The sequence below is a fragment of the Chelonia mydas genome, chromosome 2, assembly GCF_015237465.2.
Source record: "Chelonia mydas isolate rCheMyd1 chromosome 2, rCheMyd1.pri.v2, whole genome shotgun sequence".
NCBI lineage: Eukaryota > Metazoa > Chordata > Testudines > Cheloniidae > Chelonia > Chelonia mydas.
Genome location: NC_057850.1, coordinates 161,121,077 through 161,138,942, shown reverse-complemented (window position 1 = coordinate 161,138,942; position 17,866 = coordinate 161,121,077). Strand labels below are relative to the sequence as shown.

The 17,866-nt window shown below is 41.1% G+C and overlaps 2 protein-coding genes across 5 annotated transcripts in view; both read right to left on the bottom strand.

The window, feature by feature from the left end:
* DDC (dopa decarboxylase) overlaps positions 1-1,419 on the bottom strand; it is a 120,199-nt gene extending 118,780 nt beyond the window's left edge. The window contains exon 1 of the mRNA XM_043540447.1: positions 1,236-1,419. The gene's annotated coding sequence lies outside the window, so the exon portion shown is untranslated. The remainder of the gene's footprint in view (positions 1-1,235) is intronic.
* Positions 1,420-13,253: 11,834 nt separating this feature from the next.
* The window catches only part of GRB10 (growth factor receptor bound protein 10), a 197,843-nt gene continuing 193,230 nt past the window's right edge, over positions 13,254-17,866 (bottom strand). For all 4 annotated transcript variants that reach the window (XM_043540444.1, XM_007061333.4, XM_043540445.1 and 1 more), the window contains one exon: positions 13,254-16,478. In XM_043540444.1, the coding sequence (XP_043396379.1) occupies positions 16,332-16,478 (147 nt within the window). In that variant the 3' untranslated portion in view covers positions 13,254-16,331. The remainder of the gene's footprint in view (positions 16,479-17,866) is intronic.

Below are 17,866 nucleotides of genomic sequence, written 5' to 3'. Positions count from 1 at the left end.
TTCTTGCCTCTCTGCTTCCCTTTTGTTTAGAGCTGTGCATGCGTGGAATGTACACAAATGTGGTACTTGCCACACGGAAATTAATTTTGAACACCTGTTTTACAACCTGCGCACACATATGAGGCAGATGGGAAAACTCAGCTACACCAGTCTATGAGGATCTGTTCTGGGCACTTCTAGAAGTTAGCTAGGTCACTCATGGATTTAGGGTAAAATTTTCAAAAGCCTTTAAGTCACTTGGAAGCCAAAGTCTCACTGACTTTCAGTGGGACTTAGCCTCCTCAGTAGCCTGTGCATTTTGAAAATGTCGCCCTGGGTAAAATGTCCCTTACTGGGAATCCTGCTAAGTAGACTGGAAATTGTCAAACCTAACCCTCCCCTGTAGCTTCACAATGAGATTCAGCCATGGGAAAACTAGTTTTGTTCAAGATCCAGCAAACCATGCAAATAGGAGCAAAGGGGGGGAAAAATTGAGCACCCTTTCTTACCAAAATTGAAAGGGTTCACAAAGCTCCTCTCTTTACCAACTGAAATTCAGTTCCCAGCAAACTCAAGTATTGTTCTCCCTCATTTTACCTATCTAAAGCAGTCTGATCTGAGTGCTGCCTAAAGCCTGCCAGCCAGCCCCCCCCACCCCCCCCCACACACACACTGAGTGGGAGAGAGTGGAAGATGAGCATTGTTTTCTTACTCAATACTATCCACAGGGGGCCCTAACCAAAATAAGTAGTCCTCTCCACTGTCTGAATCACAGGACTTCAGTCCTTGGCTTCCTGACTGGACAGACTGGCTGCAATTATCAACCAGATTTTCCACAATTTTACCATAACTCCTATATCTGAGCCATTCACTTATTCCTAGACAGAGGCAGATACTGTAGCTTTGAAGGGGGTATTTCCCTATAAGATCCCAGCCTGTCAGCTAAGGACACTCAGCAAGGTTCCTCATATGGTTTACAAGGCTGCTACAAATGCTTTCTACTATATCAAACTTTACAAATAGTGCTTTCAAGTTAGTTACTTAAAAAATTTATTCTACACTCATGAGAACTTCAAAGTTTGATTAATGAAATATTATTTAAAGCTACAGTTATATTAATTTTAAATCATTATTTTCGATATACCCACAGAGTTAATGTTTAATATGCAACTTTGTGGCTGGGCTACCAGGCTAAAGTACAGAGGTAGCTCTCCACATTCTAAGATAAGTGCATTAATGCATTCATTTGTCCTTACTTGTTTGCAGGTTTCAGTTCTTTTCCAGGTGTTTTGGGGAATGGCTAATTTCCTTAGTAGTTTTACTCTGTTTTCAGGAGCATATGACAGAAACAAGGAACTGAGGAACTCTAGTTTCAAGGAATTCCCAGGCCTTTTCAGCAACCCTGAAGACACCCGCTGCCCTCTTCTTCTTGCCAGTGTGTTCAGACTGCACTTTTTTCCAGTTAATCATTAAACTCCTGTAGTCCCAAATTCACTAATTTTATTGGTTCTTCTCCTTTTGCGGAGGGAACAAAAAAAAAAAGTCCCTTGAACTAACTGGGGGCTATGCACTAATTTAGGGATGTGAGGGATTACCCAGGTTTTTCTTTTATTTATTCATTAGACACCAAATATCAATGACAAATGGAATAAGATGAACCAATAGCCTGACCAGATCCTTTCCCAGAGCCTTAATCATAGGACTGGAAGGGACCTTGACAGATCAATGTCTACAGCACAATTAAACATCCCCTTAGCCTGAGTCCCATTAGCCTGAGACAGCTGGCATGGGCCACTTGTGGGTGTCTGATTGCAGTGTAGACATACCCCTAGAAATCGATGAGCTTTCAGTGCGACCCTTGTAACTTCTGCACTTTTAAAAATTTTACCCATAATCTATTCGACCTTTTGTTTCATTTCTCACTTTTCATTTCCGCTGGCTCCCAGGATTAAAATCGCATAAATTGGTCTAGACTCTTAACCTCTTTAACTTGTTCTGAAATGTATTACCACTCGTTAGGTGTTTGTGCTACATTCACTCATATTTTAAAACCAGTGATAAGAGGGATGTATGTGTAACAATGCGTCCCAGTTAAGTTCTTACGCAGTAAGCAATCTTTAATATTGCCTTCACAGTATAAAGCTAAATGGGCATTAAATGAAAGTATGAAAGCAGGCTGAAGTTCAGTATTTCTTTGGGTAAAGTATATTTATTTTCTCCTAACCTACTAACACTTCCAGGACAGCAGGAAAAACAAATACCTACAACAAGATTGTTCATCTGGACCTCCAGAGCAATGCCAAAATCTGCTCATAAGTAGAACTGACTAATTTCTTGGTATTCTGAAACTTATAGACAGGTCTGGGAGGAAATTGCCTGGTTAAAAACAAACAATTCTAGCATCTTCTCCATAATTTGGGCTGTGTTAATGAAGAGACAAAAATATTCAATTGGCAAATGCTTTGGGGCTATGACTTGACACCCCATGAAGTGATAATTTCTCACAGCAGGTGCTCAAATCTACCTCCTGTCCTCACAAGTTAAGTTAAGAGGCTGAAATTTCTACTAGTTTCTCCTAGTTCTGCCTGCAGTGCTGTTGGGCTTTGATACACCAGCAGGTATGTACTATCTTAAGGTAGGACTACCAAAGCTCTAAGTGCTTGCTCATCTAGGGTTATTTTGCTGATAGGATTTTGCAGCTTGTAGATGGTCATGCTTTGCTAGAATGCTCCTCAAACACCATGATTCAAAGACACTCAAGCAGCACTAAATATAGACTCCCCCAAATCCTTAACAGAGGTAGGCCAGTGCCAGAAAATTCAGTTCTCAGTCACTTCCAGGCTGTCAGAATCTTGAAGTTTTAAGTCCATCTCTAATGCCTAATAAAATACTTTGTAGTAAAAAGAGCGACATTATTAGGAACACGGAATACTGCATAACGAGAGAAAATTTGCCTGTGCACTTCATAGAGGCACTTCAGAAAATCATTGCTGTTACTCCTCCCGCCCCCCCCCCCCCCCCGGCACATTATTTAAAACCACAAACATTTAAGAGGGAGGCAGGGCATGGCTTAGTGGATAGGACACTGGATTGGAACTCAAGAGAACTAGGATGTATTACTCGCTCTGCCATTGCCTTTGGGCAAATCACTGTGCCTCGGTTTTCCCATCTGCAAAGCAGGGATAATGATACTTACCGCCTTTGTGAAGAACTTGGAGCTCCAGGGATAAAAAGTTTTCCATACGAGCTAATAAAGAACCTTTAGGAAATACTGTAGTCTATTAATCCACAAACCACCATGATAGCTTTGATTTTATGGTACAATGCAGATGACAAAACCTCCAGGATGAGGCATGTGCGAGCACGGTCTAAAGCATCCTCAGGGGAATCTGGCTATGGAACAAGCTTCCAGAGGGGATCAGGCAAATCCAGCCTTAGCATCTTTAGGAAATGTTGCAAAGCCTTTCTGTTTGAAAAACTCTTTCTGCCATAGGAATGGCATTACACTGTTGCCTCCTCTTACCCCCTACACTCCTACCAACTTAAAAAAAAATAATGAAATGAATTAAAATTAAAAGATCCCCCACCCCACCTTCCAAGCAGTTTTTACCCACCAAAAGGGAGAAGTGCAGAGACCCCTGGAAGTCTACTGGGAACTTCACTATAGAGTTTACGTGAAAGGTGCTGAGATATTATGGTGATGGGAAACAGAAAGGTCAAAGACAGACAGACCCTTAGTTACTTGTGGACAAGGTTTGTGCTTTCATTCGCCGTCCACCTTCCTCTCTACTCCTTGTCCCCCCGCCCCCGAAAAAGGCAGCAGTGGTGGAGCAGGCAGTCGGGGTTATGACTACAGTCTCCCATTTCTTGTGAGTTCTTGCCTCTGCCTTTGGTTTCAGTACCAAAACCAAATCAAAGTGGTGCAAATACACATTTCCATGACCTGTGCGCTGAAGGAGGGCAGGAAGTGCTTGCAGACAAGTTAAGTTCACTTGTATTTGTTTAAACTAACATTTCACAGGGAGACAGTGGTTATTTTTTGTACAGCACAGCCACACTCCAAACCAGAGATTTGGTCTTGTTCAAATGCCTCTGAAAAATAAACACGCACCAAGCCAAATTCTGGTCCCACTGAAGTCCTTGGCAAAGCTCCCATTGGATTTGGCCAATACCCAGAGACTTAACAGCTATTGCATCTCACTGCTGGAGAAAAGTGTAGCTCTCTGGATCCATATCACTGTAGTACAGTATTCAGCTCTAAACACTTCGCCTTGCTTAGTGTGCAGCACTATGAGCGCCCTCTGTTGGTCAAACTGTAGAACAGTTTTTGCTGCAGAACGAGTAGCACCATAGCATCTGAAGTCCAGCACCTTGCTTTCTATTCTTCGTTAGAGGAGTTCTAGGCTCTACCTGGGCTCCTTAAATATCGGTCTTTCAAAATTCAGTTTCACCTCATTCAAATAAGTTTTTTGAAGAAATCCAAGGCTCATTTTGAACTAAATCCTACTAATATTTCAAGATGTATACTGCTTCTTTGAATAGATTACTTCTTCTAACTTGTCAAACAAGTTAAGAGTGGAGGAAAAGCCTCTATTAGGAGCTAGCAGACTTGGATTTAACATCACAAAACATTATAATCATTTGCATTTTTGCACAGTTTTCATTACTTACCCCAGAGAGCTTATGTTCTACAAGGACAGGTGTCATAAACATTCAGCTAAGGGTAGCATAAAATCCCTCCTTTACCTGTAAAGGGTTAAGAAGCTCAAATAACCTGGTTGGCACCTGGCCAAAAGGACCAATAAGGGGAGAAGATACTTTCAAATCTGTGGGGGAAGATTTTTGCTTTGTCTCTTTGTATGGGTTCTCTCGGAGCCAGAGAGGGACCAGGGGCAGGAAAAACCATCTCTCAGAACCCTGCCTGAAATAAGATCTAGGATTACAAAAATTGTAAGTAAAGCAAGGAAAGGCATTAGATTATCTTTTGTTTTAGTTTGTGAATTTTTCCTGTGCTAAAAGGGAGGTTTATCCCTGGTTTTTTTTCTCCTTTCTTTGGTAACTTTAAAGTTTTGGCTAGAGGGGAATCCTCCGTGTTTTGAATCTGATTACCCTGTAAAGTTACCTTCCATCCTGATTTTACAGAGGTGCTTCTTTTACTTTTTTTTCTTTATAATAAAGTTCTGTTTTTTAAGAACCTGGTTTACCTATTTGGTTGGTATGTTATTCTCAAGCCTCCCCAGGAAAGGGAGTGAAGGGGTCTGGGGGGATATTTTAGGGAAACAGGAACTCCAAATGGTCCTTTCCCTGAATCTTTGTCTAACTCACTTGGTGGTGGCAGCAGTACCCATCCAAGGACAAGGAAGGATTTGTGCCTTGGGGAAGTTTTTAACCTAAGCTGGTAGAAATAAGCTTAAGGGGTCTTTCATGCGGGTCCCCACATCTGTACCCTAGAGTTCAGAGTGGGGAGAAACTCTGACAACAGACATCATGGAAAATGAGATACATTGGGCTATCCAGATGTGGAGGTATCTGCTGTTTCTTTGCACCAAATGATTCCAACAAACTGACTTCTTGTGGGCATCCCAAGATAAATGGGTTTTTAATGGGGAATTTGATGTATTTTGAAGGAAACTACTTAATGGTCCCTGTCATTTGTTAGTTACTGCCCCAGGGACAATTCTTTCATTAAACTGAAGGTCTGAGAGCTCCCAGCTCCCCAGGATTGCACGTGAACTCTGGAGAACATTAGTTTAATAAGGCCAGCATCCCCACCAGCCCTCCTCCACTCGTGGCCCAGTACAGAGGTACCTCCCTACCCCACGTCTTACCTTTTGCCAGCTGAATGAAAAGGAACCACAGTTTTTACCGGGTGATGCTTTTCCCTCAGCTTCCGGACACTGGTGAGCAAGCCACAGTTCAGTGTTCCCCAACGAATGAATCCTAGGCTGTTCTCCAGGGACACAGCAAGCATGTCGGTCCTGCTGCCAGCATACTTCTCCCCCATCACTGCCACTACCACACTCGCCTCAAGGGCCTCTGCTAGAACAATTTCCTGTGCAGCTTCACTCAAGGATGGGACTCAAGAAAGGGTCTGGTGCTTCTGATCGCTCAATAACTTCCACAGCAAACAGGCAGAGAGTTTTTAAGTGAATGATGTGCCCCTGCCCTCAAAACTTCCAACCCTACAAACTCAACTCAGGAGTCCAAGAGTCCAGCTACACTGTTCTGTGGGCCAAATGAGGCCCTCCGTTGCATCTGTGCAACCCCATGGTCTCTGCTAGGCTTTGCACAGGTGCAACTGATTGAAACAGAGAAAACAATGCTGTGGCTGCCGGGCGAACAGGAGGAAAAGGGAGGAACGACTGTGCTGAGCACTGTGGTCAGCAGATGGGACTCCAAGCACTGGGGGCAGGTCTGATTTTTAATTTCTCACCCTTTAAACCAGCTGGTCAGGAGAGTGAGCTTGTTGGGAGCAGATTTTCTTTCTCCTGGCAGGATATCCATCAGGCTGTTGTTGCCGGAGGGAACCAGCTTCAGCTCTTTCATAATACTCATTGGATCCCCTCTACAGGCAGCCAGCCTCAGTCATTCACAGGAGAATATTATTCCATTCAAACTCATTCAGAGCCAACATTTTCACTGTACAAGTCTGCTACCCTACATTTCTGCCTCTGAGCATGAGCACTGCAGCATCAGGCAGACCTCTCTTGGAGACCTCTCTCATGCCTAGACCCCAGCGCAATGCTCCCACCAGATGAAGAGAAGCATTGTCCTGCTCACACTCGGCATCACCATGCTGAAGTCCTTTTGTGGATCTGGGTCTTCCTTCCCAGCTGATTCTCCCCCCTGCCCACCTCTTCCCCTGCCTAGTTCAGATTCTACCCTCCCACCTCCTCCCCCCCCCCCCCCCCCCCCACATCCCCTCCTCTCCTCCCTGTCCTGGTGAGAGTTCAATTGAATGCACTCTTCCTTTCCATAGACACCGGCTAGCAACGTTCCATTAACACTAAGCACATGTGGAAGAGAAAGTGGAGTGGTATTTCTTCTGAGCCACACTCCTCTCTAGCTGCTCTTTTCTCCAGGTCAGGACAGAGGGGCAGTTGTTGAGTTGGTCAAACTATTCATTGTAAATCCTTTCAGACAGATTTCCAGTTTTCTTCCTTCTTTGACCAGCTGTTTTGATAAGACACGGGCTATTTGGTGAAGAATTTGATGATTTTTCCCAACGGTCTTTCAATACATTTACTCATTGTATTTACTATTCGACTAGTTGTAATTGTGAGGTAGTTCGGGGAAGGTTGCACTATCACTGCCTGCATCATACCTGTTACTGTGGCTAGAGAGAGGATTTCCACTTTCCATGGCTGGCTAGGCTAGCACTCAGGAGCTTTACGATCACTTAAATAGTCACTTTAGCTCTTCAACTCTTAAATTGTGAAGCGAGTCCTAAGCTTAGTTTTCAAAATTCACAACTGTTCGCCCCGTCATCAAATATGTTAATGATATACACACGCTTTTGCTTTAATCACAATAGCACTGTGATGGGGACTCGGCCTCTGGATGGTCTGTTTTAGGAGTTGGTGCAGCTGATTGCTTAGGCCATTTTGCCTCTTTTTTTGATTTCCTCATCCTCTCCAACACTCATATCTTTCCCACTCCCTTTCTAATTCTCCTCCATCCCAAATATCCCAAAACTGTGGGTCAGCCCTTCCCTTTTCTTGCCTCTCCCCCGCTGAAGCTCAGCTCATTTCAGACCAGGAGCCTATAAAACCTGACCAGCATTTAGCACAAAAAGCTAGCAGCCATCTTAAGCCTACCAACCTGCACTGAACTCAATAGGGGAGCCGTGGCACCACAGAGCCACTAGGGGGTTCTTGAAAACTCCCGCATTAAGCAAAACATAGGACCTGAATAAAGAACAAGCTTTGCAAGAGGCCCAGTTAGTCATGCTGATGTCTAATGATGAACTAACCTTTTCCTGTAAAAAGGTCTGTCCGTATGTATGCAAAGTGATGAGTAATAAGGCAGAATTTCTTTTGGCTTAGAGTTTGCACTATATATGGCAAACACAATCCTTTATTTTAAAGACTCAGAGGTGACAAATCAAAGCACCTAATGAAAGTCACACTATCCCTCAGGCTACAGTTATGTGATTGTTTTCATTTCCAAATCCTAATTAAATTATGCTCAAAGTTAAGAAGAGGCGGCATGATATCTGGATTGCAGGAACAACCTAAATTAATACAATGTGGCAGGAAAGCGGTCTTTGTCAGTTGATCCTGTTGCAAAAGTCTAAGACACACTACACAAATAATGTTTGAGATAAAGCAGGATATAAGATGGCCATAAGTATGTCAAATTACAGCATCAGCACAAACTAAATTAGCAGTCAGACGTTCCCCAAACAAGTTCCCAACACTGTGAATAAGTAATGAAAGAATCATTGAGAGGGAACACATGCAAGTACACACGAGAATGACTCCGTAGGTTGGTGGTTACAGCACTCACCTCGAAAGCAAGAGACCAGAATTTGTTCCCCCTGCTCCAATGAATTTTGAATTTTTTTTTTAAAATTACTTTTCCACGGAGGAACAGTTTCAACAGGAGAGATGGAGGAAGCCCTACAGCAGAATATCCCCAAATCCCTTCTCTCCCTCTGGTGGAGGGGGGCACTTGTACTGGGCGGGGTCTCCCACATCCCTGGTAAGTACCAGACTGAGAGTTATGAGGGAGCACCTCCTCCTCCGCCCCTCCACAAGCTTCTTGCAAAAGCAGCATAGGCACCTAACACCAAGAAAGGGTTCGCCGATGAGAATCCCAAGCAGGAGGTGGCACCTCCCTGTAGCCAAGACCTAGGCACCTATCTCTGAGAGAGGGGCTGGGCATACCACACATCCCTCACCTTGGCATCTCCCATTGGCTAGTTCAGGCAGGGAGTCACCCAGCATGCTGGTTTTTGTGAATCCTATACTGAGGTGCCCACCTCTCCCTCTTCATTGTGTAGGGAGCCTGTGCTCCAAAGCCAGACTTTGTGAATCCCAGTGATTTTCTAGGCACCCACAAGCTAGGTGTGGTTAAGCTTAGCATCATTACACCTACGTTTCTTCGCGAATCTAACCCAATCGGCCGATTTTTGGTAAGTTGTGAACAAGTTTTGTGCTCAAAGCTGAAAGTGTTAATACTGAGTGTCTGTATTGGTTTCTAATTGAACAGCTGGTAGAGACCATACCTCCTTTAGTAGTAAGGCAGATCTATGTAACAGCATCCAGTGACAGTGTTGAACCATTACAAGTGTGACATTTACCATTCCCACTGGATAGGGGATCCATTTTCACTTTGTGCTGAGCTGTTGTGTAATGTTAAACGGCTGCTGCATTTCAGTGGTGGATGAAGTTATCTGTATAAGCTGTTTGAAATCTTTTGAGCTAAAGGGAAAAAAGGAAAGCCACCCTAAATAGAAACGCTCCAGACACTTATCAGAGAAAAGTTTTCAATTCAATGTCTGGCAGTAGCTAGGGAAGCAAACAGAACATTAACATGGATAAACAGAATAGGCAAGAACATATTGGAAGAGGCTACTGTACTGCAAGAAGGGCTATCAAGACCACTCCTGGAGTTCTGTGCACAATTATTACTCCTGGGGGAATGCTGCACCCTGGGGGGGAGCACAGAATTCATATCTTCCGCAGATTTCTTGGCTCCCCCACAGAAAAATGGGAGAGCCAAGAAATCTGTGGGGAACACACGCCCCTTCCGCTGCAGCCCGGGCGTGTCTGCTGAGAACAGCCAGCAGTAGAGTGCAGATCACCGTGGCGGTGCATGCGTGCCTCCATGGACAGAAGTTAAGGGGGTGGGGCTGGGCGCCTGCCTGCACACGAACCAGTGAGAGAGACTCAGGGCTTGTCTACACTGGCACTTTACAGCGCTGCAACTTTCTTGCTCGGGGGGTGTGAAAAAACACCCCTCTGAGCGCAGCAAGTTTCAGCGCTGTAAAGCACCAGTGTAGACAGTGCGCTGGTAGCTACGCCCCTCATGGAGGTGTTTTTTTTCAGAGTGCTGGGAGAGCCACGGCATCGCTTTAACGTTGCCAGGGTAGACTACTCCTTACACTGTCCCTCTCCTTGCTGCTGCTGCATCCTGGGCTGGGAGGCGTAGGGCTGTGTGAAGCAGGCTCTGTCCCTGAGGCAGAGCAGACATGTAACTACTAAACAGTCAGGCTGCTAATATTCCCATTGTTAGTTAACAGTTCCCATTCTTGCATCTGATGAAGTGAGCTGTAGCTCACGAAAGCTAATGCTCAAATAAATTTGTTAGTCCCACAAGTCCTCCTTTTCTTTTTGCGAATACAGACTAACATGGCTCCTACTCTGAAACTTCCCATTTTTAGTCAATTAAGGCTCCTTTACCTTGCCAGAGTGGTGTAAAGGAGCCTTACTGTAAATGACAGTAATGGACTCCTCAGCTAGGAAAGTCTATGTCAGTGGTTCTCAAACTTTTGTACTGGTGACCCCTTTCACACAGCAAGCCTTATGAATTAAAAACACTTTTTTATATATTTAACCCCATTATAAATGCTGGAAGCAATGTGGGATTTGGGGTGGAGGCTGACAGCTCGCGACCCCCCATTCAATAACCTCGCGACCACCTGAGCGGTCCCGACCCCCAGTTTGAGAACCCCAGGTCTATGTGCTTTCTCGCTTTTTTTCCAGTGCCAGAGAGTCACAAGGGGGTTAGATTACAGCTCAGGATCTATTTTACTTATCCATTTAAAAAAACGCAGGACAATGATTCGCAAAACTGCACGACTTTTTTGTGTGACAGTCTGAGCAATTTAAAGTGACATTCTACTTTACAGAACACCAAACACCAACATAAAAGTAATGTCATTTAAATGAAAATCCAGGATTATAACTGGAACGCCGGGTCTTGCTTATCAAGTATTTGTAACTTAACTTTCATGTGTTTAAAAATGCTGAACAGTTATTGTGATTTTTTTTCTGTACGGTAGTTGAAATAAATTACCAAATAAGTGAAACCGGTGTGATTATATTGCATTATTTTGACAAAAAAATATGTAGGGCTGTCAAGCGATTAAAAAAAATGAATTGTGATTAATCCCACGATTAAAAAATTAATCTTGATTAATTACATGATTAATTGTTCAGCCAATCACTCAGACAAACAAGTTTGTTTACATTTTCAGGAGATAACGTTGATTACAATATCACCTGAAAGTGAGAACAGGCGTTCTCATGGTATGGTTGTAGCCAGCATCACAAGATACTTATGTGCCAGATGCACTAAAGATTCATATGTCCCTTCCTACTTCAGAGGACATGCGTCCATGCTGATGATGGGTTCTGTTTGATAATGATCCAAAGCAGCATGGACCGACACATGTTCATTTTCATCATCTGAGTCAGATGCCACCAGCAGAAGGTTGATTTTCGTTTTTGGTGGTTCGGGTTCTGTAGTTTCTGCATCGGAGTGTTGCTCTTTTAAGACTTCTGAAAGCACGCTCTACAGCTGGTTCCTCTCAGATTTTGGATGGCACTTCAGACTCTTAAATCTTGGGTCGAGTGCTGTAGCTATTTTTAGAAATCTCACATTGGTACCTTCTTTGCGTTTTGTCAAATCTGCAGTAAAAGTGTTCTTAAAACGAACAACATGTGCTGGGTCATCATCCAAGACTACTATAACATGAAATATATGGTAGAATGCAGGTAATAACAGTAGGAGACATACAACTCTCCCCCAAAGAGTTCAGCTACAAATTTAATTAACACATTATTTTTTTAAACAAGCATCATCAGCATGGAAGCATATCCTCTGGAATGGTGGCCAACACATGAAGGGACATACGAATGTTTAGCATAACTGGCATGTAAATACCTTGCAATGCTGGCTAAAAAAGTGCCATACGAATGCCTGTTCTGACTTTCAGGTGATGTTGTAAATAAGAAGCGGGCAGCATTATCTCCTGTAAATGTAAACAAACTTGTTTGTCTTAACGATTGGCTGAACAAGAAGTAAGACTGAGTGGACTTGTAGGCTCTAAAGTTTTACACTGTTTTGTTTTTGAGTGCAGTTATGTAACCAAAAAAAATTCTACATTTGTAAACTACACTTTCGCCATCAAGAGATTGCACTACAGTACTTGTATGAGGTCAATTGAAAAATACAATTACTTTTGTTTGCCATTTTTACAGTGCAAATATTTGCAATAAAAAAATAATACTATAAAGTGAACACTCTCTACTTTGTATACTGTGTTGTAATTGAAATAAATATATTTGAAAATGTAGAAAAAACATCCAAAACTATTTAATACATTTCAATTGGTATTCTATTGTTTAACAGTGTGATTAAAACTGCGAATAATTTTTTAAAATTGCGTTTATTTTTTGAGTTAATTTCATGAGTTAACTGCGATTAATCAACAGCCCTAAAAATATGCAGCATTTTGCATTTATTGGCAAATTCCCCCCAGGAGTAAATTATGGACATATTATGGTCAGTGGCATTGGAACAATTTGTGTAGTGGGGGTGCTGAGAACCACTGAAGAAAACTGTAAACCCTGTATATGATGGAAACTTCTCAAGCCAGGAGGTGCTACCGCACTCCCAGCACCCCTAGTTCCAGCACCCCTGATTATGGTGATAGCAGATAGTCAAATATTCTACTATGAATAACAAGGTGTTCTAGCTCAGGGGTTATCTATGTGGAGAGGAACAGAAAATTAAGTTTATGATTAACAGGTAAAAGATTAAGCTGTTTTATAATTGAGATGTATAAAACAAATATCATGTAGAAGAGGGCACCATAAAACTGTCTGAGAGGATAATATGTTTATTAACAAAATAACGCAATTACTGAAGAAAGGACCAGCAATTTAGGGGATTGTCAAAACCTTTAAGTGATTAGCAGGGGACAAGCCAGAGAAGATGAATGAACCTGAACAAGACACATTACCTCGCAATCAAAATTGTAATAAAGAGTTGGATTTAAATTACCCTGAGATGCCTGCTGTATTTGTGAAAGGAAGACACAGTGAGGTTCGTTTAAACTGATTGCTATCCAATGTGGAAACTCTATGGCAAACTGTCCTATCAGTAATCTTTAGGCCCAAAAGCCAGTAGCAAAATGTCTTGTAGGATTCCATTTTCCTTTGAGTATTCTTAAAGAGATCTTTAACACACAGGAATCCAACCAAAATAATTTAGATTCAAGTTAACAGACTGTAGCCACAAAAAAAGGACATTAATTCCAAATATAAAATGAATAGCACTGTATTAATGTTTATTTCTAATTACAAGAAACAGAATATCAGTCCCTTATTTGTACAAAAATACCTGAAAGATTACAATTATGTTCACAAGCCAAAAAGCTATTTACAGTATGAAGCAAAGCATATTGAATAAAGGTTTTGTCTCTTAAGTTAATACCTTTTGCATTCCCTGAAAACTTAACTTTATTCCATTTTACAGTCACTAAAATCTTGCATTGTGACAATATAATTTACAATAAGCAAGTCTCGCCACTGGAAAGGTGCATTGATTGGTCAGACTGTCAGGTATTTAGTGCAGAAAAGATAAGACAAAACATCTAAACTGAGGCACGTGTTTCTTCAAGAGTAATTAACAAATAAAATGTTTCTGTACTTTAACACCTATTGTAACATAACTTAACTAGTAACTTTATTACCAAAATGGTTTGGCATTTTCCTTCTCGACATATTCAAGATCGCTACATGAAGTATTTATTTAGAAAATAAAAATCACAGGCAAAAAGATAAAAATTCAACAGGCTCCAAAACAACCCTGAGCATCCCCTTTACATTCATGTCATTTAAATACAAAAATAAGAGTCAAATGTCCTTCAGTCCTTGGTATTCTAAGCTGGCAGCCAGCTGAATTGGCTGGAAAAGTTTAAGGTGGTATTGACTATTTTCCAGCAGAAAGAATTAAAAAACAAAATAAAACAAAACACAACAGTGATCTGCTCAAGTAAGATTGCTGCCACTTGGAAAGTGGTCACTTTCTCAAAACAGTTCACGTTAGCTGGGAAAGGTACAAAATACTAAGTCAACCATCTACATACAAAATCATGATTCATAGTCAAACTTTCATTCTCAAATTTAAATAAAATGCAAGTTTTATAAATATGAAACACTGCAAATGCTAACTGCCTATTGGAAAAATGATGAGACTAAACTATGGAAACAGAAAAAAAAAAACTTAAAAACTACAGCATAAATGGTCTTACTGAAATTGGTGAATATAAGAATGTAATCAATACAATTTTTTTTCCACTTAAGAGGGGCCAAATAGAAGCATGCAGAGTGAAGTCTGAGACGTAAGTTAGCTTAATTTCAAGGTTTTAAAATACATTTTAACCGACTAAAAAGCAGGAACACTCAATTCAGTATGTACATTTAAAAAAAACAAAAGTTTTCACTACAAACTAAATCAAGTTTCTTCATTTTTTATATGTAGACATTACATGGAAAAAAATACTAGAATGTGTTCTGTAAACTAAAATACAGTGTTTCTATACCATTGACATAGTTACAGCTGATATGGATGACTCAGGCAGGTTATAGTTTTTGTCTTAAACTATTCTCAACACTACATGAAGACCTAAAGGTACAGAATTGTTCTTCCTTCTTTATCCTTTCAGGTGGCTAGGATTCAGCAAACCCAGTGACAAGTATTTATTAGGGTGAGATCATCATAGACTAGCTGGTATGAATCATTTACTGTCTTAAGAGAAAACAGTTCTGCTCACCACAGTATTCTGAAAGTTCCCAGGGTGAAACATTTCTTGCTATGTATAAACTGTGTGGAGTATTTGAAAATAAAGTTAATTCAATAGTACCTCCTGTACCTACTGACGATCTTGCTAAAAGAGTGACAGTGATGTATGCAGTATGGCAGTCCAATGAGAACATTCAACTTGTACTTACCTAGTTTCAATACTGGTTTATCAACAGAAGGGAAAGTATTATTGTGTAAACATTACATAATTGATTTAAATATTAACAATAAAGTAGCTCTGATGATGAATCAGCACTAAGGCAGGATATATAGTAGTTTACAATAGATACTGGTATGCATTATTGTGTCTGTCACAAATACCAGTTGTCGAATGGATGTTGCCAGCAGTAAATTAAAAAAATGCCAGTCATAGTTAAATGAATTTCCAAGCCCAGTTTGCACGTTTCTCATCATGTAAACTTTCATGACCCTACCAAAAGCAAAAGGGGTACAAGTTCTTTTAAAATCCTATACCCTAAAAGAGCTTTGCTACATATCATTGTTACTGTAAGTATACTATCTCGAAAGACAGCTCTTTGAAACAGTCTGAAAATTCAAGGAGATATAAAGCTAAAAACACTGATCTTTTGTCATAATAAGTAGACTATCAGTGTAAGTACTTTTCCCACACAAAAGCAGCTGGTTCCAAATACAAGTGTGGTCATACAATTCATTTAGGAATAGTAAATTTCCTCAATAAAATCAACAGGCTGAAAAACCCAAACCACCACCATCAGTAAGTAAAAAAGGTTCAAACATTTGTGCATAGAGTCTGACTAATACAGTCTTTGCATGACTGGGTACCACTAATATGCCACAAACATACTACAGCCATTATACTAAAAGTTAACAGTTTTAAGAATACATATGGTGGTATGTTCTTTTAGAATTGTATTCATACTGCTTCTTCAAAGAGGAGAGAACCTCAGGTATCCAGAGATGTTTTGTGACACACACACATACTTCTGGGTTTTCTTCTAGATCCTTTTAGGCTGAAGCATTTCATACATTTTAGGGTTTAGATTAATACCCAACTCTTGCATGAATTTAAAAGCCACATCAGCTCCTAATATAGGCTGCATACAATATCCGAAACAAGTAGGAGTGCAAAAAAAAAAAAAAAAAAAAAAGTGATCAATACAAAAAGTCAACACACTAGTTTTAATTGTCAAGATTATCCCAGGGCAAGAGTTCTTTTCAAAGATTTATCTTCATCACTTGTTTCTGTTGAGTGGCCCAGCCAAGATAGATTCCAGTTTTGTTTCAAGATTTGATGATTTTACCTACCCTCCCCCCAAATTTTTGGGATGCTGGGACACTCAGCAGCACTCACTCTTAGGTGTTGGACAAACCAGTAAATCTTGGTCTGTTGGCACCAGTTGAATCCATCCCTTTCAGAGTCCCAAGGTGCATAATATTTTTAAACCAGCTTACACGTCTGCTAATTCCCCAGTGTCAACATTCTCTTACAATTGTTCTTCTAGCAAATCCAGTCTTCCAGCAAATCCAGTCTTCAGTGAATGTCAGATGATAGGTCATAAGGCCACGCGAATGCAGTGGTGTTTGAGTTTGTAGGGCAAGACTCCTTTGTTTAGTTGGTAGAATTCAACAAGCTGAATTAGGTCAGAGAATTTGGTATTCCCATCATCGAGGCTGAAAAATATCTGTCCATCATCCTCACACTAGGGAAATAAGAAGTCCTTTTCAAATTAGGCAGCACATTAGAATACCCAAGTATGACAATAAGTTAAGATTCTATGTACGATCTCATGTAAGAAAAAATAAGCACAAATTACAGCTTGTCATTTAGGAGCCTGTGATGCACAAAACCCCTTATTCACTTTGGTTAAGTTAAAAACTTAATAGGTCTCAAAACAGAAATATTGTTCTTAAAGTCACTGTCACTATACCAGTCTCATCTAAGGTATTTTGGCTGCATAGCCTGAAGTGTTCTTGGAGATTCATAAGTACCAGGTTCCTTCTTACCCTGCACAAACAGCTCCAGTAAGAGTCCTAACCAGCTTACAAGTATTGACGTAGGGCTTTTATTTATTTTTTTCACTCACTGGAGAGGTGTGGAATTGTAACTAAGTGACTGCAGAGACCAACCAGTCACAGAGTTTCCTGGCACTTTCCACCACCTTAGAGTACGTCTACACTTCTCAAGCTGGAAATTACACCTCCAGTTCGGAAACATACCTGCACTAGATCTGAGCTAGAGAGCTAAAAACAGACAAAAAGCCATGGCAGCGTGAGGAGCTTGCATCCCAAGTATGCACCAATGGTCTTTCATTGGCACATACTCAGGGTGGCTTGCCCCACCAACTGCTCATGTCACCATGAGTACATATTCAGGTACATACTCACGGCAGCTAGTTCCTCCCTTCTCCCCGGCAGCTACGTGTTTACTGTTAGCACACTAGTTTGATCAGAAATAGTGCAAATATGTCTCCTCGAGCTGGAAATTACACCTCCAGTTCACGACTCCAGCTGGGAAACGTCTCTTAAAAGCATGTATTTTGCTGTATTAAACCAGTCCTTCCAGAAGAACCCCAGATACCAGGAAACAAGTACAGCACTTCCATCAGTGACTCAAACTGTTAATGGACTTTTGGTGCCTCAGTTTTTGAGTGCTCAAACAAACTACTAATGGTCCAACTGCCACAGGTGCTAAGCACTCACAACTCCACTGAAAGAAACATACCTTAATCCCAGCTAGAAAAGTTCTTATGAGAGTGAATGGCCAGGGAACTTGAAAGGTGTGATAAATTCTCTACAGGTTTTCAGTCAACTCTCCACCTCTCCATTAAGTAAAACACAAAAGCCCTACTCAAATAATTGTTAGCTGATTAGTGTATTTGGGAGACAGAGAAGAATGCTAGGGTCCTGTGGGTTAAGAGAGACTTGATACTCATTTGGTCTAAACCTTTTAGGCTGATTGTGTAGATATACCAGTCCCATTCAAGGGTTTGGAATGTCTTTTGGCTAGAGGGCATTTATACTTTGAGAAACTTCAGTTTTAACTTACAAATTCAGGCCCCTAATTCCTCAGGTAACCATAAAAGTAACT